Below are 24,363 nucleotides of genomic sequence, written 5' to 3'. Positions count from 1 at the left end.
GACTCACGTTCGAGCCCACTCCACCATTAGCCCTGGGGAAACGTCAGCGCCGCCTGACCTTAGCAAGAGTAATCCTGCGCCAGAGCCATCCGAAAGTGATGTTCCCCCCGAATCTTCCGGGGATGATACACCACCGCCAAAAACCTCAGGCGTTGATGAAACACCTCCACCAAATCCTACCGGTGGTTCCGATAGTCCACCACGGAAGACCTCTGGAAGCCCTGATACAATTTCTCCAGAGACTATCACAACGAAAACACCCACAACTCTCTCTATTTCCACCCTATCTTCCTCTTCCTCGTCATCCACATCCAGCGCCCCACCAGACTCCTGCCCTATAACTGGCTGTTCCACCTGCCACGACTCATTCGACACCGACGCCGCTACGGAAAATTACTTCTCCATAGAGTCCTCCGACTTTGCAGGCAACCTTACAAAAGTGAAACGCGCCCCTCGCGAATACGATTACGTATGCAAACACATCACTCATACCCTCACACTAGCTGACTACCCCACCTACAAATCCCGTACAGAGAAATCCTCTATAACTGTCAGCGATTGGTGGCAGGCAGTCAACACAGGCAATTGTTTGAACCACCAGGTTACTACAACCGCAAATCCACCGGCTCCAGGCAGTATCGGGAAACCTGGGTTCAGCATGGAGCACATCTACGAGGGCAATTGGGTTATGATGTTCCTCGACAAACTCAAAGACGATGGTATGGACTGCGGTGATATGGACCTCATTTTCTTCAAGGACCGTAAGACCAACAACCAAGGGACAAGTTGGGTCCAAGCTATCATGGAGAGTCTCGGTTCAGATATCAACCAAGACTTCCTTGTCTTCCTCCGACAAAATATTAATTCGGCCAAGTTCCGCATCTTCGATGAGGTAAACAAGAATAATATAATCGCTGAAACAAAATGGCGTTCCGCAGTGCCGACGGCCAAGATTGAGAAAATGGCCACCGTTGGTCGCGCTCTCGACTACTTGAACCAGCCATCCGTCGCCTCGAAACTTCTAGCCACGGCCGAGAACGTTGAAAAGACGCTCAACGCGCTCGTTGCCGATGCCGCCACCTCCACTGACGCGGGTTTTAAAAATACAGTGAAGAAATATTACAGCGGAAAAGAACTCGCGAAGAAACACCGCAAGTGGCTCCACGACTTCGTCAGTAGCAGAAATAGCATTGCTACCAAGTCCATGATTAGATGGGCAAGCGAAGCATCAGAACAGTACGAATCTTCTATTATGACGGCAGCTGGGGCCACCCCCAGAACCAGGGTCAGGACTGCGCCGCATACAGATCCGACGCTAAGTTTCTTATCGAGCTTACAAGTTAAGCCACCAAGCGGATTTGTGGCTGCGACGTATATGCCTTTGATTTAAGAGTTGAGAAATATGATGAATGCGGAATGTGTTGGGAACGCATTGTTTCTGGATATCTGGCTGGGTTTACTTCTTCTGCGGTGCAACGCACCGCTGTCTACATTTACAATATGATACCCTTCTTCCTGTATATATAGTGTCTATTCAATCCGTAAGACCCACTTGATCTGCCTCTTTCTGAGTCCTAAATTACCTCAGGGGGGTCAGTTGTGCGTTTCTACTCTGAGATAGGAAAAGCTTCTTCAATAGATGCTAACTAACATATGGATGACTAACCGCGTTCCACCACTCAACAACGCATATTAGTCTTCAACACACCAAAAACCACTAAAATCAGAAAAACTGTATCGTGCTATCTCAACAACAGCTTTATAATAAATTCCAGAACTCTAATATTACCACCCTATACCTATTTTAAGACCCATATTAAAGTTCCAGAGTGTTAACCGTTACCAAAATGTCCAGGTTTAGTCCCTAATCTTGAGCCGAGTTGCTGTATTCCTAGAACTCCTAAAATTACTTTGAAAGTCGAATATGAGTCTTAGAATGAGCATAACAGAATAACTATGAAATATTGGAATTACGAAGTCGTCTTTGAGATATCAAGGTACATATTTTACCATTTTGGTAATTTTTGGGGCACTGATGACTAGTGTGCGGCCTTGGTGGGTTCATATACAGTCTCATAATCTTCGTCACTGAGCTACCCAGAGTGAACGTTATTCCAATCTACTAGCATTCTGCGCACCGCTCTATTTGATTGTAGGTTGTGGTCAGGAGTAGGCTGTGCCCGTGGGAGCAACTTCGTACCTCTTGAGAGAGAGAGAGTATTCTTCCTATTGTTTTTGGGGTATCATAGAGAGGGTCTTCTACCGTCTCTGTATTTCAATAGATTGGTACTCGGAAACTGCTCTTGTAAGTAAATGCGTATCTTGAAGGAATTGTATTAAGTGCATGCGTGTGTCTAATGTATCCATCCATGTAGAGAAGAGGGATGAGCTCAGCCGCAGGCGGACCTGATTAGTCATGGCTTGCATGTTATGGTCCTAAAATTTATAGTTTTCATTATCCGCTATCAAATCAGGTTGTTCCCTGTGTAGTAGCCAGAATAGATCCTCAACTTTATACTGAGAAAGCATCACTTCTTTCGCAATGTAATCCCACATTGTTGCAAATGGAGAGGTGGTGTAAGCATGCAGCTATGTAGAAAGCTGATGAAGCGAAGTGTATTGTTCTAAGTGTCTAAGTGCTCTGTTGCAGAGAATTTATTTACATCTATGATGGCAGGGGCAGTGAGGGCCATGGCAATGGGTAAGGGGATATAATGAAGGTAGTAGGAGCTATAGTAACAGCAGGAGGGGCTGTTGAGGCATAGGGAAGGAAGGTTTCTGTACTAGGAATGCGAAACACATCTGTCCTTTCTATCTAGCAATTAATTAATTATGCATCTTTCGAAGTATGAGAATGCTTACTGAATGTAGAGTTCTATGATATTTGGTACTTTTAGATCATATCATACCCGCCCTATTAGCGTCTGACGAGAATGTTGAACGCAACTCACTTCGCTCCTTCCTGGTAGGGCTTGCAAAATCTGTCGCCAGGTCATATAATAATGCTATCAGTTTTTCATCTTTCTCAGGCTGCCCTCTGCTACTTGCTAACGGGATATAGCAGGATCAAAGACATTGAATTTGTGAATCCCTAGGGGCACAAAAGTGCTTCCTTCAAAGAGGAAATGATGAATCAAAACGATGGCTTGAAGCGTTATTCTACTCTCCTTTATGTAGTGAGCTTAGGTTATTCTACATTGTTCCTGAGAGCGTGCCCTTTTTTGGTGCCAAAATTCCGATTTATAAGTCAAGGAATCGCTCGATTTAGAACTCCAGATGAAAGGTTTCGAGCAAGTCACGTGCATGATTAGTGAGATGTCACAACATCTTCCACTCAGACCAGTTCGCTAATTAACACCATGGCCGTCTTCGGGGAACCCGCTCCGCCCTCCTAGCCTTCGGCTGGGCGCCCTGATTTGATAAAAGTAGTTAGCTTAAGATGGAAGCAGCCAATGGAACATGTGGCATATTTTCTCCCGGAGGGGATCCGGTGGGGCAATAAACCTTTCTTCTTCCAACACTGCGGAGCACACATCCCCCGTAATGGACTCTTCCCCAATTTTGTTTTTGTAAAACCTAAGACGGCAAGCACCCAACAGGAAACTGTCGCTTCCTTTTCGGGTTAAGCTCGCTATTTTGCCGTCACAACGTCAACCCTCTTCTGCCCGTAACAACATAATTACGAGCATTTCCTCCCAACCTTCCTCTCAAAAACCCTCTCTACAACTCCTCACTCCTCGCTTTCGGCTCTGCACGCTCGGCCCACTCCTCTCCCTGCCTCACCTCCTTCGTCTTTACGGCATTTTTGCTATTGGCTCCTTGAATCTGCTTTCTTATAGTAATTAGCTCCTAGTATAAGTTGAATAATTAAGTTAACGTCCATCTGTTGGTTTGGGACGCCACACCTCTCTACCTACAAGGCTACAACAAGTGCAATGAGTCAAATCTCTGTATAATTAGTTCATATATGATCACTTCTTCTCCTAATTCTCAACACCATCCCTATGAGGATATAACGTCCATCTTAATCGAACCTTCTATGGGTTTGAAGGACGAGATGAGCTCGATAGTGGCGCTGTGGGCCAAGGAGGCCTGGTAACCATGAAAGGAGGCTCTCCGTAATCGGACGCGGAGGCGACAACACGATCAAAAATTTCGGAGTTGCCAGTGCTTACTTCATCGTTCTCAATCTTCGTAGAGAAAGAGGAACAGCGCAGGCGACAGGCCGCCAAACATGCTGAAGAGCTGTAGGTTATGTGCAGGGAGGAGAGTCGAGCTGCGTGCAAGAGCCGGATGTCGAACTTTGTAATTGCTACCGTACGGCCGCGCTGTCACAGCCTGTTGTTCAGTCAAATCCATGGTTGGCTACCGGCACATTTTTTGAGGAAAGGCTCTGTGGAGAGCAGCATTTGTCACGAAGGTCATGTAGTGTTTTAAACTCAATCACCGCGTTCAAAACGGTTCTGTCGATGAGCACTCCTTTTGCACCTAACAAGCGAGATCCCACAACACCATATCTCGACCACGAAATGAGCATATCTAAGCAAGAATTCAAGAATTTTGGCCCATGTTGGAGGTGCGCAGGTCGGTTAAATACGCCGCACGCTTACGGATCACGTCGATGGTTGTGGTTGTTGTCGCCGGGCGCGTGCGGATTTGTCGAGGGCTCTGAGGTTTTGTCGAGGGCTTGGAGGATTTGTCGAGAGGGGTCCGAGGATTTGTCGAGGCGCCGAAGCGCAACCCCCATCCCAGGTAGACCGGGTACTGTGCAATACTGTAGGCCACGGAAGTGGACCGAAAATGAGCACAAGAGAAGGGGTGCCGGAAATCGGGTCATTAAAAGGCCTAAAACTGCCATCCGCAAAACAAGATCCGCGTCAACAGGCCTCGCAATACGCAGTTCAGGCATCAACATCCTACAAATCGTGACAGCACAAGCTTCTGAACAAACCATCATACAAAGTGCTACATCCAGCTGCAGCTCTAGTCTATGAAACAGAAACATATGTTAGCATATATCCAGCAATAGTGAGCTCGATTTCCGTTTAAACAGGTGGAAGAGTTAACAGCCCGCTTTGCAGAAGGTGATGAGGCTGCAACCGAGTTCGCATCCTTTGGCATCCATGGCGGAGAATATTCTGACCCTTGCCTAGACGGCACAAACCGGCTTGGGCCCAGCTGCGCCACGCAGCGAGTCAACAAAGTCTCGACATCGCCTCCCTTCGAGAACCTCGACACATTCGCATGTACAATACCTCGTACTCCCTTCAAGCCCCGACTCCATACTCTCAACTTATTGCAGCTGCGATACATTTAAAACCCTTTTGCGGAAGGCCGCTGTACATGTCGATCACCTCGATGCAGCGACCGTCGCGCTTTCTACATGTAGCCGGCTCAATTGCACCGCCACAATTCGCGCCTTACTCATGCTTGCTCACGGTCAAATTCAAGGTCAATCAGGGTCGCTCAAGCTCGAATCTCACCGCCTCAGGCTGCTCTTGCCCTCACTCAATCTCGCTTGTGATCCTGATTCCGGGACGTCGTCATCTGAGCAGCCACACTGTATGCTCCTGGAAAATGTCAAGTCTACGCGACCCGTACAGGATCCCGGTTTTGGGACCCTCAAGGAACGCCTGGAGGTGAGTCAAACGTGGACTCTTCGCAGATCATTTGCTTCAATTTGGTCAGGGAGCTCCATATGGATGGCGCTGAGACGTGGTCTGCGACCTCCTTTACACAAGAGTCTGAGACTCTGCTTCGCATTTGCAGCTTGAGCTGCCAATGCTCATACTTTCACGAGTCAAACTTAAGCGGTTGGTCAAAATCAGATTTGAAACAAGATACCCAAGAGCTTCCGAACTCCTCAAAGCAATTGCTTGCAATCCCTGTCGTACGCCCTCACCTGCTCCATCTTCATCTTGACGAACGGACTCAATCCCGCGCGTGCGTCCTTGTCCAGCGACTCCAACCCAGCGCCGTCCTCATTCAGACAGTTGTCGAAGAGGACCTCAACATCGATCGGCTTCCGCGCCGCAAAATTAAACCAGAACCTATTCGTCTGCCACGATTCCAACATAAGACTCGAAAGACTCCTCTCGTTGATCGCCAACCCCTTTGCTCTTTCAGCTCGCTGCATCGCTCGCAGGAACTGCTCTAAGCGAGGCTCGTAGGCAGCCTTGAACTCTGCCATGGTCCGACCGCGGGAAAGATACGCCTCTGGTCCAACAAGAAGTAACCACCACGGCGACTCAGATGCGTATTGCTCAGGCATGGCATTTGTAAACTCTAGATCTAGCACAGCTGTGATACGGAGGGTTTTTGGGTCTACTAACATATTTTGACAGCGGAAATCGTCGCAGAAGAGTTTAAAGGGGCCGCGGTCGTTGATAGAATATTTAGGGACGAGTTGCGTGAAAAGATGGCGGGAGACATACAGCTCCTCAGCAGCTTTAGGATTGGTGCAGAAATTGCGCTGAGTGCGGAGGTGGGTCATGTATGATTGTGTGAGAGACTTGAAGTAGTCGCTCGAAGAGTTGAATGGAGTGGTTGGGAATTTATCAATAGGATAAAACGTAGTCGTTGCCAATTCGTTCATACTGTAAGTCAAGGGCCTCCTTTTAACAGACCAGCTGCGTGAAGCAGCGTCCTTTGAGATGGCCCCGATGCTGGAGAAATTGAACTGATAAAGCTGGAGCATAAAACCAGCGATTTGCTCATAGACGGTGTCCAAGATTTGCGTATCGATCTTCGGGTTCAGCCAGAGCTTCTGCGCATCAGTCCGGTCGGATAGAATATTGCTTAAGCTAACTCCCTGTACAAACTCAGAGATGATGAAAGGTCCAAGCTGGCGCGGGCTATCTTTAGTCAAGCCCCAGCCTAGCAGGCGTGGAACTGGGATCGTAGTGTTTTCGTGAATGAAATTGATTATCTCGACCTCATTCAGCGTCTTCTCATCCCGAAAAACTGAGTGTCCTAGCCCTGGGAAACGAATCATGACATCCGGGCCACCATCGCTGAACATGACTCGCAAGCAGAGGTTGAATGAGCCTCCCATCCAATCGATAACCTCTGGATTTTGGCTTCCGGGTCGATAGCGGGCGACGAAGTGTGCGATTTCATCCTTTGCGTTTAGGACCTGCTCTTTCCACTTGCACCACTCGTCATCGCCCATCTTTTCTGCTATTTCGTCATAGACACTCATGGTGCCAGAGGCCGGTGAATTGACTGGTTTATTTGCCCTGCGGGGACTCTTGCGTTAGGAAATGGAGAGATGTAAAATAAAAAGTTGGCAGCAAAATGGCAGGCTGGTGTGCGAAGCGCTGGGTACGAGAAGCGGGGTCTTACTTCGATATTGCTATGACTGTGCCGCCCAACTCATATTCTTGGAATATGAAGGAGTGTTGAATGAAAATAAAACTTCCACCCGGCAAACCTTCTATCAAACAATTAAGTGCATCGCCGGACAGCAAAAAACTGAAGTACGTTTTATTCTATTCAGCAGGTCAGAATCGTCATTCATTCTCTTGATTATCAAGGGCGTCAGATTCACTTTTTAAATGTAGCCTCTCCTGTCTCTACAATACACGACCCTACTACGCTACCTCGCGCTACCGTCATCAGCTAGGGCGCCATGGAGTTCACCCTAACCCTTTCCCCCATGTGCTTGAATAATGCCCTTCTGCTAAATCTCTTCCTTATCCCCACTAATCCGGTTATGAAATTTCCTGGCCTACCCTCTTAAGGCAACGGCGGTGGCGACGATGCTCCCGTTTTTAAAGGTTAGGCAAACCCTCCATCCTGTCTCCCAATCCCTCTTGACTCTATTAGTAATTGGCATACTTCACCGGTCTATTGTCTTTATTGCATATACTGACTTGTATTGACTAGGCGACGGCCCTTGTCTCGGCAATCTGTGAGCGCCTACTATGACACCTTATCTTGAACGTCTGATACTGACGTGTATGTGGACAGAGCTGACGAGGATAAGGTGTGCTGGCACTGTGGGCACATGAACAACGCGTCTGTCTATCTCTGTTAGAATGCAAGTTGCAATAAGGAGGCCTTTACGAAGTGTATTAATAGTGCCTGTGGATGCTAGGGGAAGGTTTAAGGTGTTGGCATCTGATCGAGACGCTGGCCAAGACTGCTCTGCAGTTGAACCTACCAGTCTGACTCTCCTATGCTGCAAAGATGGGACCCGTACTGTTGACTTTACTTCAGATTGGAAATTGGAAATTGGAAATTGACATTCTGCAGGCAGGTTTTCTTCCTGAATAAGAGACTAACTTACTCTAAATGTGACATAAATTGCTCCTTTATACACAGTGAATGTTATCCTTTACCCTGATTAGCTGGAGTTCTCTCTAAATTCTCTTCTTGCCTGAGAACAGCTGGAAATACTTGCTATGCTTCATGCGCCACGCATCTACCTCCAACTCGGGCGGAAAGTAACCTGCATGCTCCCAGTTAAAGATGCAGGTGACCTCTCGCGTCTTAGGCGAGACTATGATGTTGTGGCGGGCAAGGTCCCTATGGATGAGGACGAACTGCTCTGTATCTGACTTTATCGGCTGCCAGGCTACCCTGTGAACTGCCTTGGTGATGCGAGGCGGTGGAAGAACGAAGCCCTCCAGCCCGGTCACGCTGGACGTGAGCTGTCGAAGCTGGGGAAGGACGTAGTTGGTGATGAAGCTGTTGGCGTTTGTGAGGGCAATGTCGGCGCGCAGGTCTTGCATTCCCCACTAGAAACATGAGATTTTTGTCCTGATGACGGCATCTGGCATTCCTTCCTAATGCTTTCGAGTGTAATGCCGTATATGCGCTTCATTGTGACGAGCTTCATTGTGACGAAGGTGCGGCCCATGTCGTCGCCTCCGTAATCTAAGACTTCTGGCACGGGAATGCTATTGTATTGCCTGACAAGATTTAAGGCGTGGGCTTTGTTGAGGAGGCGCTCCTTGCCCTATTTCCATAGCTATGGCTTCCCGTCTGGTTCTTTTTGTAGTTGTTCTTGTAGAAGCTCGCGTTTGGTGAAGCTGCGCTCCCTTACAATGTATTCTTTGATTAGGAGTTTGCGAACCTCAACTATCTTCCTGTACGGGTTCGAGGCCCTGTCTATATTAAATGTGTAAACTATGTCACTCACTCTCTTACTATTCACATGTACCCCATTACCAAACCCACGAAGATATTAAGCTCGCTAACGCTTGCGAATGAAGCCCGCTCTTTCACTACCCACCAAGCTCCAGCGTCCCCTCCTCCACCACCACCCTGCCCACGGCCCTAGCCTACTAATCGGCCCACCTTTCAGAACAATAATGTTCATCGACGCCTAACAGAACATTACTCAATCCTTCTACTGTATAGAGGAGTCGTGAATGATTCTGTGTCCGATAAATTCCTCAATCGTCTCGTCAGTGAATTTGAGGTCTTCCTCGACCGGCACAGTGTCCTTGATCTTAAGTATCATGACCGGGAGCGCAATGACCAAGCTACCGGCAAGCAGAGCCCAGCATGAAGCGAACAGGTTCATATATGGCGGAGGACTGTTCAACCCATCCAATCGCCAGATGATAGCTGCGCCTCCTGACTGAATCCCTTTATAGAAGCCTGCAAAGTTGGCGAGCTTGCGACTGTTGTTGGTGATGGCGCCCATAAACCTGGTTTGAGTTAGCGAAGTCCAAGTGGAAGGTAAACTCAAAATTGCTTACCAATATACGCACGTCTGCCATGCCGCGTCATAGAAGCCATAAAAGACGTACAAGAACATCGGTCCAATATAGCCATTCGAATTCCAGTCGTATACAAAATGATCCTTCGGTGCAGTATCCTTTCGAGTATACTTTCTCTGGAAAGCATATCCTACGCCCCAGATCGCGAAGGTGAGGACAAGCATAATAACCCAAGCAACTAGCGCTCGCGTAGTCCTCCTAATACTAGAGGTGTCTAGTGCAAATCCGAATGTAAGTGCCCCAATCATCTGAGCGAGCCAGTACAGTATGTTGTTAAGTGCCCGAGTACGCGTGTTGAACCGTACGAGATTGACGTCGTTAAATTGGTATGTGTAAAACCAGTTGGACGCGAAGAACATTGGAAAGAGGAGTATTATATAGGAGTCATTCCTAAGCGTCTCCCAAAGGCCAAGAATCTCCGTCTTCCACGTTGGGTGTTTCATTAGAATAACTTTGGACCCATCACGACGGACGATGTGCTTAGCATCAACCAATGTCCAAGATAGGCAGGCCCCGAAGAATGTGAGGACCAAGAAGCCGATATAGGTTGCATTGCTGACGGTGTCATTGGTTGATTTGTTGATGTTCAGGCCAAGTTCAGCCTGATTTCAGAATTAGCTTCCTGTGTTTGATTTCATTGAACGACTTCAGCTCACCAGACTTCCGATGACAGCGCCCAAGTTGAAAATTATCCAGAACCAGGAGATATACCGGCCTTTGAGTCTCTCTGGTGGATACGACATCATAATCGCACCTTGCGCACACCAGAGAATGCCTGCACAGCATCCAAGCAAGAAGCCGGCGAAGACAATATAACCAAAATTTTGAGTGTGGTTATAGCATAAAAATGCACCAACGTAGACACAGTATCCAAGGCCACCAAATGAAAGGGCAACTCTAATGCCGAGAGTGTTTGTGACAGTACCGGCGAAGAACCCAACAACAGCGAAAGTAGCGTAGAGCGCGGAGTTTGAAGCAGCACTAAGAGAAGCATTGCTGCTAACTTGCCCTGCACCACCAAGACCGTTGAGAGCATTGAACATGCCTTTGCATAATTAGTGGCTTGAGGAAACATATTGTTTTGCCCGGCCTTACCTGGACATAGGAAGCATACGAACGACACCAAGATCAACTGCGACTCAGGTGAGGCATACCAAGGGATGGTGATGGGTCCAAGCTTGAAGCTTTTGTATTTCCATCCTGGGGGTATTTCGACCTCCTTGATTTCCACAGGGTGAGCTGGTGATTCCGTGGCCGCGGTCGTTGGACGTTTCCTAGCTTCCGCCATGGAGTATTGGAGTGGTGAGAGCCCTTGAAAATCGAGCAACGGTGCAAATAGTATAACTCCCTATGGTGACGCCTAATCTTGTCAATACTGCTCAATACACAATAGTAGTGATGTTTTAAGGACGCCGCTGAAACAGAAAGCAAGCTGGAGATGTGAGAGTGAAATGAAGGCTGAGCTGATCAGCGGTTCATACTATCTTCAACCGCAGCTAAGTAAGTAAAGAGCCACAAACGCAAGTATGTCTCATTCACCACCAAAAGCATAACGCCTAGCGTATCCGGGACCGCGATTGCCACGTCTGTCCCCTTCCCCGCCGATTGAATTTTTCGACGTTGACACTACAATTTAGCAAAAAGACTACAGAAAATTTGTATCATACGATTCCTTAGGCTCTTACGAGTCTTGTTTTCACAGTGCCTAGAGTTTCCACGGAAGTGTTCATAGAATACTTTGGACACTATGTATAAGGCTGCCCTGGAGACTCGTTGAATGCAATGTCCCTTTACAGCAGGATGGCAGAACCTAGACTTCCCACTAGAAGTCAAAATCTGTATTGGGGCGTGCGCCACATGGGCCTTCCAATGCGAAGGCGAAATCCGCATTCAGGTGTGCGCCACATGGACTGATACCGCCTAATATGGGGTGGGGTGCATTCTTTTTCTCGTAATCAAATTCTGAGGTGGGTTCACACAGCCCACGCTACAAACTCTCTTGAGCAGTTTCTCCAGTAATTCCTAGGCTTTCCATCTTAAGTTGTCTGATTTAGGTTCGTTCCACATTGCGGTTTGTATTACCCCAACACATTCACATCTGACTACACCGTGCGCTTTCATCAGTGGCTATGGTGGACATTCCGTCTACAGCTGCGGATACAGCCTCTGCTGTCCTCGCGCTGAGCAAAGCAGCCTGGAAGCTAGGAAGCTCCCTCTCGAAGCTCGATCAGGACACCAAAACCGCCGATACTACAATCCAGAATCTAGCAGGGGAGGTTAAGTTGCTTGGAAATGAATGCGATCTTGTATATGCTGAGTTGGAAGAAGTAGTAATCAAGCGTGAGACAAGGTCACCTCCACCTGATGATGTCGATGGGAGGATTTGGAATTGTCTCGCAACGCATGTGGAAGAGACCAGTCGAACAATTCAAGAGTTAGAGCTGTTGGTCAAGAGTATTAGAGGAAAAGAAACCAGTTTCATGGGTCAGGCCCAGCGTCAGAGGAAGCTGGACAAAAGCAAAGCTCAGGTTGCAAGTATCAGGACAAGGATTTGTAGGCACACCGACAACTTGCATATTACGCTACTATTAATCAATACGTGAGCCTTGCTTCTGATTAACATTTGACAAAGCTAATCTCACTTACAGGGTACTCACACACATTGCGCCTCGTCGAGCTAATCGCGGGCTTGTCAAAGAACTGGACAAATTGCACGCTATGATTGAGAAGCTGCAGAGATCATCGGAAGCCAATCCGCAGTCGCGAACTTCTCAAACTGAGGCCACCCTAATGCAATGTGCGCGTGAAGTTATTGTGAATGGGACGGCCATGTACGAGGCAAGTCTGGCTGCGCAGCCCTTCGGTAGAAGTCAAGGAGCAGCAAATGGTAGCATCCGCGTTGCGGAATGGGTCAATACTTTGGATTCAATACGACTGGACCAGCGACGTTCGGATCCTTCAGAAATGGTCTCTGGCGTCCCCCCCATCTTTTCTGGGGGCAGAGCACATCGCGACAGGACGAGCGCGACTTCTGTGCAACATGCTGAGCAGCACGAGGCTATTGATACAGTAGGGGACGATTCTGACGATGATTTGGACACCGATCTTGCGAAAGCAGCGCTGGACACTGGCACAAAAGCTTTCGAAGCGCAAGAATGGGAGGAGGCCGATTCTCTTCTTCAAGAAGCGCTACGAGTTCTGCAGCAGCTTTCGGACCAACAGCGATCATTCTGCGACCTCTTCGGTCTTCAGTATAAACTCGCTGTCTGTGCGTATCACATACAAGAGCCTGCGGTTGCCGAAGAAGCTCTTGTGAGCCTGGCGCAACAGTCAGTGAGCTCCGATGAACAACGCGGGTACACTTACAACGCGGCACACCTACTGTCGCAATTGTACATCCGCATGGGCCAGATCGATCATGCAAGATCTGAGTGTGAGACAGCTTTACAGGGCCGGAGACGGTTACTGGGTAAGCAGAGTGATGCCGCGTTGGAGTCAACAGCGCTGGCGGCACACATATATGTCTTGCTCAACAACCGCGCTCGAGCTAAATCTTACCTTGCCATGATACCGGAAGCACGCAGAGACGCCGTTCTAAAGACTGTTGAAGAGTCACTTGATACAATGGTGGAGCATCTCGATGCTTTGTCAATACGGACTCGACCGATCTCCGAAGACTTAAATCTAGCAGTGCAGCGCATTGAGAATAGATTCTCTGCGTCTTCTCTCCTGCCGCCCATAGAAAGCGGTGGCCACGGGTCTGTATTTGCGATGATCTCTCCATCACTAGCTGCTAGTCCTCTGCAACCACACCAGCCAATACCGTCATATACAGCGAGTGTGGAGGATCTACCGCCCGTTGCGATGCCACCTCTTCCGTCAGTAAAGGAAAGAAGCGGGTCGAGAGCGGATGAAGAGCATCACCCCGCAAGCCAGGAACCACTTGGTAACGCAGCTCGGAGTCCAGGAGAAACCCGGGACGTAAACGAAGCCTCCGATAGCAAAACGTTATCTCGAAAGGAGATACTTGACAGGATCGGATGTCAACCTAGAGATCGAATCGAAGACGCTGTCTGCGATGGTGACCATTCAGCCTTCGCTAGTCTTCTCAACCGGAAAAAAGATTTTTGGTGGTCAAAGTGGCGCAAGCACGCCCGCCCAGAACGCATAACAGCACTGCACTTCGCTGCACTCTTTGGCGAGATTGATATGGCCCAGTGCCTACTAGGCTCGGGTTATAACATCAATGAAATCCCGTATGGATACACAACAAGCCTCCACCCCTTGAAGTTTGCCATTGGTGCCCGGCAAGTGGATATGGTTGAATTTCTGATTGCGAAAGGGGCTAAGCCGACTGAGCCTGATTCATGGTCGACTTTGGCTGGGCAATTGATGAACCGCTCATGGTTGATGAAAACCATGTCGGAGGCTGAGAAGGAATATGTTCCAACCCAGATAATTGCGATCTTGCGGACCTTACTCAGGCATGGGTGGAACGTGAATGAGCCGTTCGAGACGTCCGGCGGAACGGTTTTTCATCAGGCTGTCACTTTTTGGACGGGTTCATACAGTTGGGATCTAAATCTTCGCGTTACCATCGCTTCTTTCCTGTGTGAGCGAGGTGCAGATCCTTTCCAAACAAACAAAGAAGGCAAAACGCCCTACGACCTGGCATTGACTTCCGGTCACAACAACCTCTTGCTGGTTCTCGGTCGAGGCTCGGAAAAGAGAGTACCAGAACGTGAGCCCGAAGAGCTATTTGAGCTCTCCGGTGAGCCAATTCGTAGCCGCAAACACATCCCCTCATAAGCAGGAAGATCACGTTCGGTGCAGGAAGCGCGGAGCAGGAATAAATTATTGAGGAATGTGTGGTACTTATTTCATAGTATTAGCTTAAACATCTATTGGACCTTGCACTATATCTTCTACACTAGTAAGCTTAATTGATCTTTAGTTGACATGTTATAGTAGAAGCGTAAAGCACCAAAAGCTTATTACTACCTATTTTATAAATATAAACAGCTCTCTATCGACTTAGCTAACTAGCTTAGTATAAAATTTCAAGCTTTATTCCATAAAAAGTAAAAACACCCAATTACCAGCTAACAACAAAGCTACACTAGTATTAAAGTAGAATTATAGACTCTTAAGAAAGCTTATAGCACAAATAGCTTTCAATTAATTAAAAGCAAAAAGTACGCGCAATATTAAATAGTAAGCACAATTACTCTAAATATTGCCTTCAGAAGCTGCGATCAATTTTGCAAACCAGAAGATGAGAGAAAAGATGTCGAGAAGCAACATACTGACGGTTATCGAGTCCTTTTAACTTGTTGCTCTGAGCTGCTCTCTTGTTAACACCAATTTCTCACAGGCTAGGCATTCGCACTATCCACACGATTCTCAACCCACTACATTAATTCGACAAGGCGGAGGTGATTTTACACGCCTGCTCGGAGAAGGTCTACCTGGCTCTCTGAAACCCACATAAGCAGCACAAGGATACGACTGCGGATGAAATCGAACTTCTTACGGACGCCATCTTGAACGACGATTAGAGTAATGACCTTCAGAGGGTGCGTGATAAGGCTAAAGGGACGGTCGAAGAGGAGAGAGATTCTGCTGTTAAGCGTTAAGGGCTTGGAGAAGATTGGCCTATATAACTTCCGCAGTAGGGTGCAGTGAACCTGAGAGGAAGCATGCCATTTTCAATGCCCGAACTCAGGCCACGATTGAAATCCTTGGATTGCCGACCGGTGTGGCTGAGGTATCAAAAACCGTTGAAGAAAACTGGAACCACTTCTGGATCATTAATGAAGCTGATCATAGCAACGAGGAGCGGAAACGGCGTCCGTTTATGCTAATATTGGATCAGATCTTGAGAAGAAAGTTGCGCTGGTCCTGGAGGAGGCACCTAGGTTACGAAGCAAATAGACCAATGCCAATAGGTATATGTAGTCCTTGATAACCAGGCAGAGAATGTCTGCAGCTTCAGGCTTCCGTATCAGGGACATTTCTAGAGTCGCTGGCATGCGGCCGATCCCGACAGCTTGAAACTCCAACTGAGCTAGGGCGATGCGAGCGATGTAGAGCAACACTCGCGCCCTTCCACTATCTCTGGGTCCTTGATGAATGATGCCTACTAAGAACTAGGAATGTTAGAATAAGTACACTATAAACCCTTTACCTTATCGGGGTCTCCAACATTGGTTTCCAAAGTAAAGGATCTCTTTGGGAGATCGTGATATACTGTTCAAGGGGTTGGATTCCTAGCCAGCTAGCCAACATTCATCCAGAAGCATAGCGCAGGAGCGATGCGAGTTGGCGACCCATGGAGATCATACGGCGCTCAAGGATGGACCAAAGCACACATTGGGGCAGGAGAATCACACGCAGGATTCGTTTTCAATCTCGCAGGGCTGGAGCTGCAGATATCCTGATGGGCTCGTTATATGATCCTATGCAGGGGGATTTACGTTAGAACGTTTCTACGTGTATGGAAATCACTCCCTGGAGTTCTATTTAACTCGCAAGTGTAGCTAGTGTGGGTACGAGCTCATTTCCAACCTTGAACTGGATGTAAAATTATGGAGAGAGGGCCCGGACGGATTGCGCTGGAGTTTAGGGGTGAAGGATGTGGGGAGACCCCCGCATCCAGAAACCATCAAAATTATAGAAGTGTGATATTGGGTGCCTGCTAGGAACTCTCATATTTATTTATTTGCCTGTATTAAGGTTTGATCGTTTTCTAGACTATTCAAAATACTTAACCCGTCCATACTGGTGGTCCGGGAATCTTGTACGTCTGAAGTTCCTTAGTATCTTGGTAGTCCGAATGGCTCTTTTTAGCTTACCGTTTTATTCCCAATAGCGGGATCATAAACATCGATATTGATCTCTGGCTCTAAAAATCCTTAGCACTGATCGCCACTTTAACCCTAAGTTATGCCGACTTACGATCCATCGACCACACGCCTGGAATCTTCGCCATATATTTCTTCCCTGGAAATCTTGTTCCATTCCCTTTCACCTCCACATTTACGCACTCCGGATACCATTGTGGTTTATTTGCGCTATGCAAACTGATAATTTCATTCCTGACAAGATATTTCCCCGGCCTCAACGATTTCGGAATTTTCTCTGACCATAAACTAGGGCCCCCGTCCCATACACCAAATTGGTGTTGGAACCACATCCCCTCTAAAATGTCCCCATTCAAAAGACCTTTCTCTCCAATCTTGAACCAGTCAGCCTTCGCTGTGTCGAGAGTTCGGCAATTGCCGTGGCAGTCTGCCATCCACGCTATCATCGGCCCGACTGTATGGACCCAGGAGTAGTATACCGCGGTGATGTTTTCACCGGCATTGATGGGAATGTAGGCGTTTGCAGGGTTACCAGGTGCGTTGCAAGATAGGGAGATGTTGTCGGCTTCGAAGATGGGGTTGACGGTTACCCATTTTCGTTGGACGAGCCAGGGGGCTGAGAGTTGCGATTCGGGACCATATGGGTCATATCTGGGTTATGGGATATTAGAGCAACTTGTTGTAGCGAAGGAAGAGCGTAGCTTGTACCCAGGGTACCAAGTGTCGCCGACGGTGTAGTTTAGTGCTCCTCCGTGTGCAGAGGCATGCTGCGCGAGGCAGCCTACTATGAAGGCTAGAAGTTGCTGCATTGTGGTCATATCATGTCTTCGAGAGACCCACACAAGTTAGCTAAATGCGAATGAAGTGGAAGTCAAAGCGAAAAGCTTAAACTGACACCAAGCAATAGTGGTCAAGGATCGAAAGCGCAAAGCCAAGCACTCGTTAAAACAAAGCTTACTTGGAATGAGAGCCGAGTAAGTCCCTCCTTTTCTCTTGCCAATGTCTCCAAAGACGGATTTAGAAATGAAGCACAGGAATGATAACTCCCTCAGCATGCCAAACACGAGACAGACGTCGACTTACGCAGCCCACCGGTAATCATGCGACAGCCTACTATAAGCCAAACCTTTCAGCCGAGCTTCTCGAATTTCCACGGCCTCTCGATCCGGGATTAAAGTATTCATTCACCCCGGCTACCAATATCAAGGCACACATGACCCAATGCCCCTCATACCCTCGCGGAATCCCAGATTTCAATCTACTAAAGTAAACAACGAATCAACATTCACCATTTCCCTGAAACATTCTTCTCATTGCGAATTGTGGGGTGGGACGTTGCCGGGCAGGCGATCAACGTGGGGAAGACCAGGGTTAGCACCTCATCCGGCTGATATCCAGAATGCTTAGTTCGAAAGCTTAATTACAAATCCCTGCACTCTTTAGGCTAAGCATATCCTCCACACTATAATGTAAATGTGCACATATGGGCACATATAGGTATTGTTGCCTTCTCGTCGTATATAGAATTACAACATAGCTGAGACTCGGAAACCGTTTCCACCTATGAGACACGAACCCACAACGCATCCACAAATCCGAAGGAACCATCGAAGCATGTGGCGCAAATAAATATGTGTAGCTAGCCCGAGCACCAGTCGAGCGTAGGAGTGTTACTAAGGAGATTTGCTGAAGATTTGAATTGAATTGAAAATGCGTATCGAATCTCTTGCCGCCGCTTTGACGTTCGGCTCGTCTGCTTTCGCGGCACAGCTAACCCAAGTCTCGAACTATGGTGGCAGTGCAAAAGCGAAACCTGGGATGTATGTACTCCTCCCATTCCTCACATCTAAGATCTTATTCCTTTTTCCTTACCCCCTCAGTTAAAATGTGCAGCTAACCTAGCTCCTAAACAGGTGGGTCTACGTCCCAGACACGGTAAAATCAGACGCCCTCGTTGTCGCCATCCACAGCTGCCAATCCTCCGCGCAAAAGTACTTTGCCAACGCCAAGATCCCGTGGAAACAGGGCTCCGACCGCAAAGGCTACGTTTCTGTCTGGCCGTCCTCCACAACCGAGTGCTGGGACGTTAGCTCGAAGTCGAGTTTGAGTCACGATGGAGGCGGGGATTCGAATGCAATTGCGAATATGATCAAGTATGCGATTACGCAGTACAAGATTAATCCGGCGAAGGTGTTTGTCACGGGTGGAAGTTCCGGAGGTACGTTTCTTGTATATTTTCGTCGTGTAGAGCAGAGAGCGAGGTCTAAATAACTGCCGAGGCTGATCTTCGGCGCCGATAGGAATGATGTCCAACGTCATGGCAGCCACCTACCCCGAACTCATCACCGCCGTATCCCTCTACTCCGGCGTCCCCGCCGGCTGTTTCGTCTCTTCGTCCGGTGCATCCGCCGCTTGGAACAACACGTGTTCTGGAGGGCAGTCTACGGCAACTGCGCAGAAATGGGGCGATGTTGTTAGAGCCATGTACCCCGGCTACAACGGGACTCGTCCGCGGATGCAGATCTGGCACGGATCCACTGATGGAACGTTGAGCCCGAATAATTATCAAGAGACAATTAAGCAGTGGACTAATGTGTTTGATGTATCTATCACACCGACTTCATCCAAGCCAGATACGCCAGAGAAGAACTACAGGATGGACGATTTTGGTCCGAATGTTGAGGGTATTTGGGCGGTTGGCGTTGGACATAGTGTACCGAGTCACTTAGATGCTAGTGAGGCTTGGTTCGGACTGTAGATGACATCAGAAGGATGAAAAACGGGGGTGGGGTCTATATGGGACTGAAATACAGGGCGTGAAACCATGTAAAAGTGGTAAAAAATCAGCAAGCGCCATGCTACGGGTTTACAGTTAGAAGCCGTAAGAGAGAGATTAACGCCTTGAAAAGTGGCGGCTGTCAACTGACCTAGCTCGCTTCTGCGTTGAGCTGAGCGACCTATACTCGTGGAAGCAGGCGCGTCAGGAGGCTTCCATGTCGAAATAGATCCTTCACTCTATAGTGATCTGACGTCGAGGGAGCCCCATTCCTAGTAGTTCGCCATGCATAACCCCATGCACGTACGCCTCTCCAATGAGTTTGTAATTCCCCGTCGGTGACCTCCTCAGGATAAACGGAACACTGGCACCATCCAGAACCCAAACCTCATCACCTTCTCTCAATGAGCGAGGTCCGGTTCCGAGATAATTGTGTTGCGTTCGAAAGAGCCTACGCTTTTTTCCCCCGCACTGGTCGAATTCATGTTGGAGCTGTGCTAGGCCGATTGGAGAATACGCCCCGCTGAACATGCTCTCTACAACTGTGGAAAGTCGCTCTTTGTAGACACTGAAGGAGTAGGGCGAATTGAGGGGCTCTAAACAGAGGAGCGTGCTCCACTCAGGATATATTGATTCTGATAGAGGCGAGTGATGGGGTTGAAATTCATCCGCGCTAGACCACGGGGTTAACCGATGCCGAATTTGGAGGTTGAGAATGTAGTCGATGAATAGAGTTCCTGTACTGGAAGGGGCTGGGCATTGTTTGTTGTATGTATTGGTCGTTAGTGTTCGCCATAAAACTTCGACTCGAGATGGACTTTTATTATCCTCTCTAAGACTTGGATAAGGCTGTTCTAATGATAAGGCTAGTTTTACGATACTCGCCCATGAAGCGGAAGCGTCATCAGTTTCAGTAGTAAGGACTGATGCCTGGTCGATGAAGCTTAGCTGGTAGCCTTGCACATCGAGGAACCCATTCGCCATTGTGAAGACGTTAATGTCCCATTTGAGACCACCACTAGCCTTCCAAAAGCCAGGACCCCGGTATCGTAGTGGATATGGATCGAGGTCTACACTGTAGTCAGGAACCCAAGATGGAAGATGTGGAATCTGAGTCTGAGAGGGATCCTGGACGTGTGAGAGGAGGGAAAGATTTCCGTACGAGGTTAACAGCGCTCTAGCAGCATCGGTGTAAACTGTTTGCACGCTGAGGTTGTAATTTGGCGCAAGTGCTTCCGGGTGCGTTCGAAATGGTGCCATTCTTTTGTCAGCAAGACCTAGGAATGCGTACACCTTGTCTCGGGGATCAGTAGACTTCGAAAATCGGTGTGTCTCTAGTAGGAGGCGTAGTGGAGGTTTGCGGTTACGTTCTTGAACACTTAAACGACCTGAAGCGGTCATTTTGACTCTCGTGGCATCCAGATAGACTGGTCCTACGCCAACATCTAACTTTGCCTGTAGGACTCGTTTGTAGACCCCAGGGTGTTTTTGAATACTGCTTATGTGCTTAAGCTTCTCGGTGTGAAGATGGTGGTACCACTTTGTAGTTTTAATAAATCCTAAGGTTTTCGATAGCTTCTCCCAAGGGAAGGCCTTGGTTCCGCAAACAACATTTGCAGATTTGGCTAGGGCAATTTCTTGAACAACCTAAAAAAGGAAATTAGACGGCATCGTTTAGAGAGCTGTAGCACATACCCAAGCCCTCAAAAACCAAGGTCGATTGATGAAAACAATGAATCCAAGCCAATTATGGAAGGTCAAATCTAACCGTGAGTACTGCTTGCAAGTTCTTCTCTGATAAAAGGAAGTATACGGGATTAACGGCCAATCTTCTTCGGGAATTCGCGAGATTCTTTCTACAGTCGTGATAGCGTCTGTTGTAAACTCATCTTCCTTTCCTAGCCAGACAATAACGCTTTCCGAAGCCTTGAAGATCTCAGCCATCTTGGCAACTTGAGAGTTTCGCTCCGCGATGTTTTCTTGGTTCACGCAGAGGGCATCAATCCAGAAGTATTTTGGGGTTGCAACTTCAATCTTGGAAGTAATAGACGTTGCGAGCATCCGGAGTGCATCTCGCAGATTTGCCGTCACCTTGATAATTTGGCCGTCGCAAATGACAGGGTGTCGACGAGTTCGCTCAGAGTCTTCAAGGTCTCGCCCAGGGGGTGGTGATTTGGCATCCCTGTGGGTAGTTGTCGAAATACAGCCGTTGATATGGCTTCGTCGAGTCCTCGACGTTGCTGAGGACGATTTGGAAAGCGATGTAAGGGGGTTTCCCCACGTGTACGACAAGGACTGGAAAGGCGGTGCGCGATGCAGCTCAAAAGGCTTTAACGAGCAGTGTACGACTTTATCAGACGATGGAACGAGCTCTAAGAGGCGTATGTAGTTGGCAGAGGGTAATGGATCGTACTGGTAGTTGCCGAGGAGAAAATGTAAGTTCTGTGCAGCGCGAACATGTCGGAAAATATTTCTAATCCTCATGAAGATTGTATAGTCCGGTAGTATCCGAGACGTACAAAAGCATTATTTGTAGAGGAATAGATCCTTGAGCAAAATAGGCTGCAGGAGGGTGAACAGGTGGTACGAAGATTTGCCTCCCGAAGATGTAGGCTTCCTTTGAACTAAACCAAATAGGTGTTGGTCGGAGTTTTAGGGTGTGGAGATAATTTGAGGCACAGTGGCTACGCCACTCAACTCCTGTCGAGAGCATCTATGTCCCTCGAATGTGAACGGATTCAATGGTGTGTGGCCTTGCTCCATTTTATGTTGTGTGTGAAGGGGGAGGTCTTGGTTGCGGACGACTTCAGGTGCAACGTTTCGACGGCATCCTCCCAAAGATGTACATAAATTCATCCAGTGATACGTTATAGCAGGCGCGTACGGAGGGTTTTAGCTGATGTTCTAGTCTTTTGAAGGAGATGAGATAGGGGAAGGGTGTCCAGGTGTTAAGACCGAGCTGGAAAAGCACCTCTAAGTAACGTGAGAGGTCCTACAGCCGGGAAGATAGCCTTGCAAACCAAGCATCACCTCCCTGGTTTTCTCACCCGCACACCGTTTAAAGGAAAGTAAATTTTCACACGCGTCTATTAGCAGCTCACGCGATACGGCAGCATAAGAGCTGGGCACATTTTATCAATGCAAATCTTTACTACAAATGCAGAGTTTGACGCGTCAAGCCAGCGGAGGGAGTGGGGGTCGGATGATCACGCCGACTGAAGCGGGGGTTCACAATCGAAGAGCTCGAATTCCTACTCGCCTGTCCTCTTCCTCATCCATCTTCGCAACATTTCTCCTATCGTCACTATTCTGAGAGTCTAAGTCTCCTTATCGGCGACATGCTCACTCTCAATACATATATTCCGCTGCATTCCACTGTGACATTCCTCGCTGATACTTGATTCTGTCATGGATCTTGCACAACGCCTTGCTCCCTTCCAACTCGACGCAGCTCCTCCAGATGAGGAGCTGCCCGACTACGAAGCTCAAACCCCACCTATTTACGATGGCGAAGAGTTCGAGACACCGATATTGAATTACCATCTTCGGCAGGTCAATCGTAAGCTCCAGATCCTCGTTCCCTTTGGCCCAATTGCCAACACCTCATACCACATCATTTCTCATGCGTCCTTCCGCCTCTTCTCCAAAAAGCCAGATATGGAGATAGTTCGACTTTCCCGAGGCCAGTATATACAGGAAAGCATCGCTTCTGTACGATTCAACAACGACGGACCTCTTCCATGGCGGCCTCGTGCTAGTTTCACCCACACTGATTCTGAAGGCACGAACACATACTCAACGGAGTCTAAGAACTTTACAGACTGGACAGTCGAAATAGGAGGGATTACATATGTATGGCGACTGGAGGTCAGGCCGGTGTCGCTCGTGCTGAGTGAGAAGAGCTCGAGCATCGCCGTTGCTCGATTTACCTATTCCATATGCGGTACGCTGGCCAGGAATGGCGCGGAAGTGGGCGAGTTGACGGTATATCGAGATGGCTTGACAGAAGACCGAGAGGGAATTGAGAAAATCGTCTGTGGGCTTCTGGTCGCCCTCGTGCATTTCAAGAGAATGGGAAGACACTATTGGAATGACGCGTCAGTTCGGGCAGACTCGTTGTCGAGAGCACATCTGCCTTCCCACTCGGTGTTTTCCGCAAGTAGCTCTACTCTTTGAGGTTCGTTGAACGATGCTTTCGGCAGCGACTTGGTTCCTCGATCGTGGAAAAGCTGTGTGCGGTTGCACCATTCGAGGGTTGCACGAGATTAGTTTGTTTTGTCTTAGCTTCCCACCGTTTTGCAGCTAGCTCAAACAGGCGTCTTGATTTAGGAATGTAATATGTAATAGGCGTCCTGTGTGGATTAATGGATGTTTTCGACCAACGCCAATAATAATACAAGACTTGCTCGAATTTCAGGTTTATCGGTGCCTCTATAGTTTGTGATAGCAGTTTCCGCCACACAGCACTAGACAGCAGAGAGGTCTGAGACTTGTCTACAATGGAATTCATCCAATTTTGAAGCTACATTTTAGCCTGTCATGAAGCCGAAGGCCTCGCGGGAGAGCGGTGTGCCGAGATACCCATGGTGTTGCGGGCCGGTGGTAAATGAGGTGCAGTGCTGGACTAAGACGGGAAGATTGGCGGCATGGTTTCGGCCTTCTACAAGCCTGCAAGCGAGAAGACCTGAGTCTCGAACGGCATGGGTGAGCAGCCCGACAGTGATCAACACTCAAATTGCCCTGTTGGAAGGGAAGAGGAAATCAGATCACTCAGGAAAGGACAGCTGGTGCCTGTTCTGCTAAGCGTGACATATGGCTTTCGGACGGCTGTCTAGTGTGTAAAAAGTACTTCCCAGATGCTCTCACAAAGGGAGGTCGCACCCTGATGCTCAATGGTATGCGATTTGCAGAATGGCATTGTCTTCCATGGGAGCCTCCCCTTGGCCGTTCTGGATCCCTCCACAGCGCGCGATTCGTGCTGGTTTGTGGTGGC

At 48.3% G+C, this 24,363-nt stretch overlaps 9 protein-coding genes across 9 annotated transcripts; 4 read left to right on the top strand and 5 right to left on the bottom strand.

The window, feature by feature from the left end:
* Positions 1-5,753: 5,753 nt before the first annotated feature.
* On the bottom strand, positions 5,754-7,277 carry BDR25DRAFT_368794 (phosphotransferase enzyme family protein-like protein). The gene has a single exon (XM_033697075.1). The coding sequence runs from the start codon at positions 7,199-7,201 to the stop codon at positions 5,864-5,866; it is 1,338 nt and encodes a 445-aa protein (XP_033547893.1). The 5' UTR covers positions 7,202-7,277; the 3' UTR covers positions 5,754-5,863.
* Positions 7,278-8,363: 1,086 nt separating this feature from the next.
* BDR25DRAFT_354958 (uncharacterized protein) lies at positions 8,364-9,325 on the bottom strand (the record flags this gene model as incomplete). Its single annotated transcript, XM_033695390.1, has 6 exons — positions 8,364-8,529; positions 8,563-8,691; positions 8,772-8,962; positions 9,050-9,092; positions 9,161-9,257; positions 9,304-9,325. The coding sequence occupies 6 exons, from the start codon at positions 9,323-9,325 to the stop codon at positions 8,364-8,366; spliced, it is 648 nt and encodes a 215-aa protein (XP_033547892.1).
* Positions 9,326-9,355: 30 nt separating this feature from the next.
* On the bottom strand, positions 9,356-11,019 carry BDR25DRAFT_368791 (MFS general substrate transporter; the record flags this gene model as incomplete). Its single annotated transcript, XM_033697074.1, has 4 exons — positions 9,356-9,659; positions 9,711-10,333; positions 10,388-10,776; positions 10,827-11,019. The coding sequence occupies 4 exons, from the start codon at positions 11,017-11,019 to the stop codon at positions 9,356-9,358; spliced, it is 1,509 nt and encodes a 502-aa protein (XP_033547891.1).
* A 734-nt stretch (positions 11,020-11,753) lies between these two features.
* On the top strand, positions 11,754-14,540 carry BDR25DRAFT_393633 (uncharacterized protein; the record flags this gene model as incomplete). The annotated part of the gene is made up of 2 exons (XM_033698266.1): positions 11,754-12,330; positions 12,380-14,540. Exons 1-2 carry the CDS (start codon positions 11,861-11,863, stop codon positions 14,538-14,540), a joined length of 2,631 nt encoding a protein of 876 aa, XP_033547890.1. The 5' UTR covers positions 11,754-11,860.
* A 907-nt stretch (positions 14,541-15,447) lies between these two features.
* On the top strand, positions 15,448-15,609 carry BDR25DRAFT_168277 (uncharacterized protein; the record flags this gene model as incomplete). Its single annotated transcript, XM_033684106.1, has 1 exon — positions 15,448-15,609. A coding segment is annotated over one exon (162 nt), but the record flags the coding sequence as incomplete, so codon positions are not given.
* Positions 15,610-16,497: 888 nt separating this feature from the next.
* On the bottom strand, positions 16,498-17,403 carry BDR25DRAFT_314206 (glycoside hydrolase family 61 protein; the record flags this gene model as incomplete). Its single annotated transcript, XM_033691437.1, has 4 exons — positions 16,498-16,536; positions 16,586-16,635; positions 16,689-17,245; positions 17,303-17,403. The coding sequence occupies 4 exons, from the start codon at positions 17,401-17,403 to the stop codon at positions 16,498-16,500; spliced, it is 747 nt and encodes a 248-aa protein (XP_033547888.1).
* A 901-nt stretch (positions 17,404-18,304) lies between these two features.
* Positions 18,305-19,352, top strand: BDR25DRAFT_224534 (acetylxylan esteras-like protein 1 precursor; the record flags this gene model as incomplete). Its single annotated transcript, XM_033685149.1, has 3 exons — positions 18,305-18,414; positions 18,508-18,812; positions 18,895-19,352. 3 exons carry the CDS (start codon positions 18,305-18,307, stop codon positions 19,350-19,352), a joined length of 873 nt encoding a protein of 290 aa, XP_033547887.1.
* A 91-nt stretch (positions 19,353-19,443) lies between these two features.
* BDR25DRAFT_29912 (uncharacterized protein) lies at positions 19,444-21,973 on the bottom strand. The gene is made up of 3 exons (XM_033689118.1): positions 21,066-21,973; positions 19,522-21,017; positions 19,444-19,452 (listed from the first exon to the last, which is right to left on the bottom strand). The coding sequence occupies exons 1-2, from the start codon at positions 21,852-21,854 to the stop codon at positions 19,605-19,607; spliced, it is 2,202 nt and encodes a 733-aa protein (XP_033547886.1). The 5' UTR covers positions 21,855-21,973; the 3' UTR covers positions 19,444-19,452; positions 19,522-19,604.
* A 627-nt stretch (positions 21,974-22,600) lies between these two features.
* Positions 22,601-23,779, top strand: BDR25DRAFT_303588 (uncharacterized protein). Its single transcript, XM_033690028.1, has one exon. It carries the CDS (start codon positions 22,779-22,781, stop codon positions 23,544-23,546), a length of 768 nt encoding a protein of 255 aa, XP_033547885.1. The 5' UTR covers positions 22,601-22,778; the 3' UTR covers positions 23,547-23,779.
* The last annotated feature ends 584 nt before the right edge of the window (positions 23,780-24,363 follow it).

The sequence above is a fragment of the Lindgomyces ingoldianus genome, assembly GCF_010093535.1.
Source record: "Lindgomyces ingoldianus strain ATCC 200398 unplaced genomic scaffold BDR25scaffold_15, whole genome shotgun sequence".
In the NCBI taxonomy this organism is placed as follows: domain Eukaryota; kingdom Fungi; phylum Ascomycota; class Dothideomycetes; order Pleosporales; family Lindgomycetaceae; genus Lindgomyces; species Lindgomyces ingoldianus.
Note: the sequence above shows the minus strand (reverse complement) of the source record. Positions and strands in the feature narration are given on the sequence as shown.

Bases quoted from the DNA above. Each gene is read 5' to 3' on its own strand.
- BDR25DRAFT_368794 (XM_033697075.1), bottom strand. From the start codon at position 7,201: ATGAGTGTCTATGACGAAATAGCAGAAAAGATGGGCGATGACGAGTGG.
- BDR25DRAFT_29912 (XM_033689118.1), bottom strand. From the start codon at position 21,854: ATGAGGATTAGAAATATTTTCCGACATGTTCGCGCTGCACAGAACTTA. The intron at 21,018-21,065 runs GTATGTGCTACA...TTCCTTTTTTAG, and splicing joins CTTGGTTTTTGAGGGCTTGG to GTTGTTCAAGAAATTGCCCT.
- BDR25DRAFT_303588 (XM_033690028.1), top strand. From the start codon at position 22,779: ATGGATCTTGCACAACGCCTTGCTCCCTTCCAACTCGACGCAGCTCCT.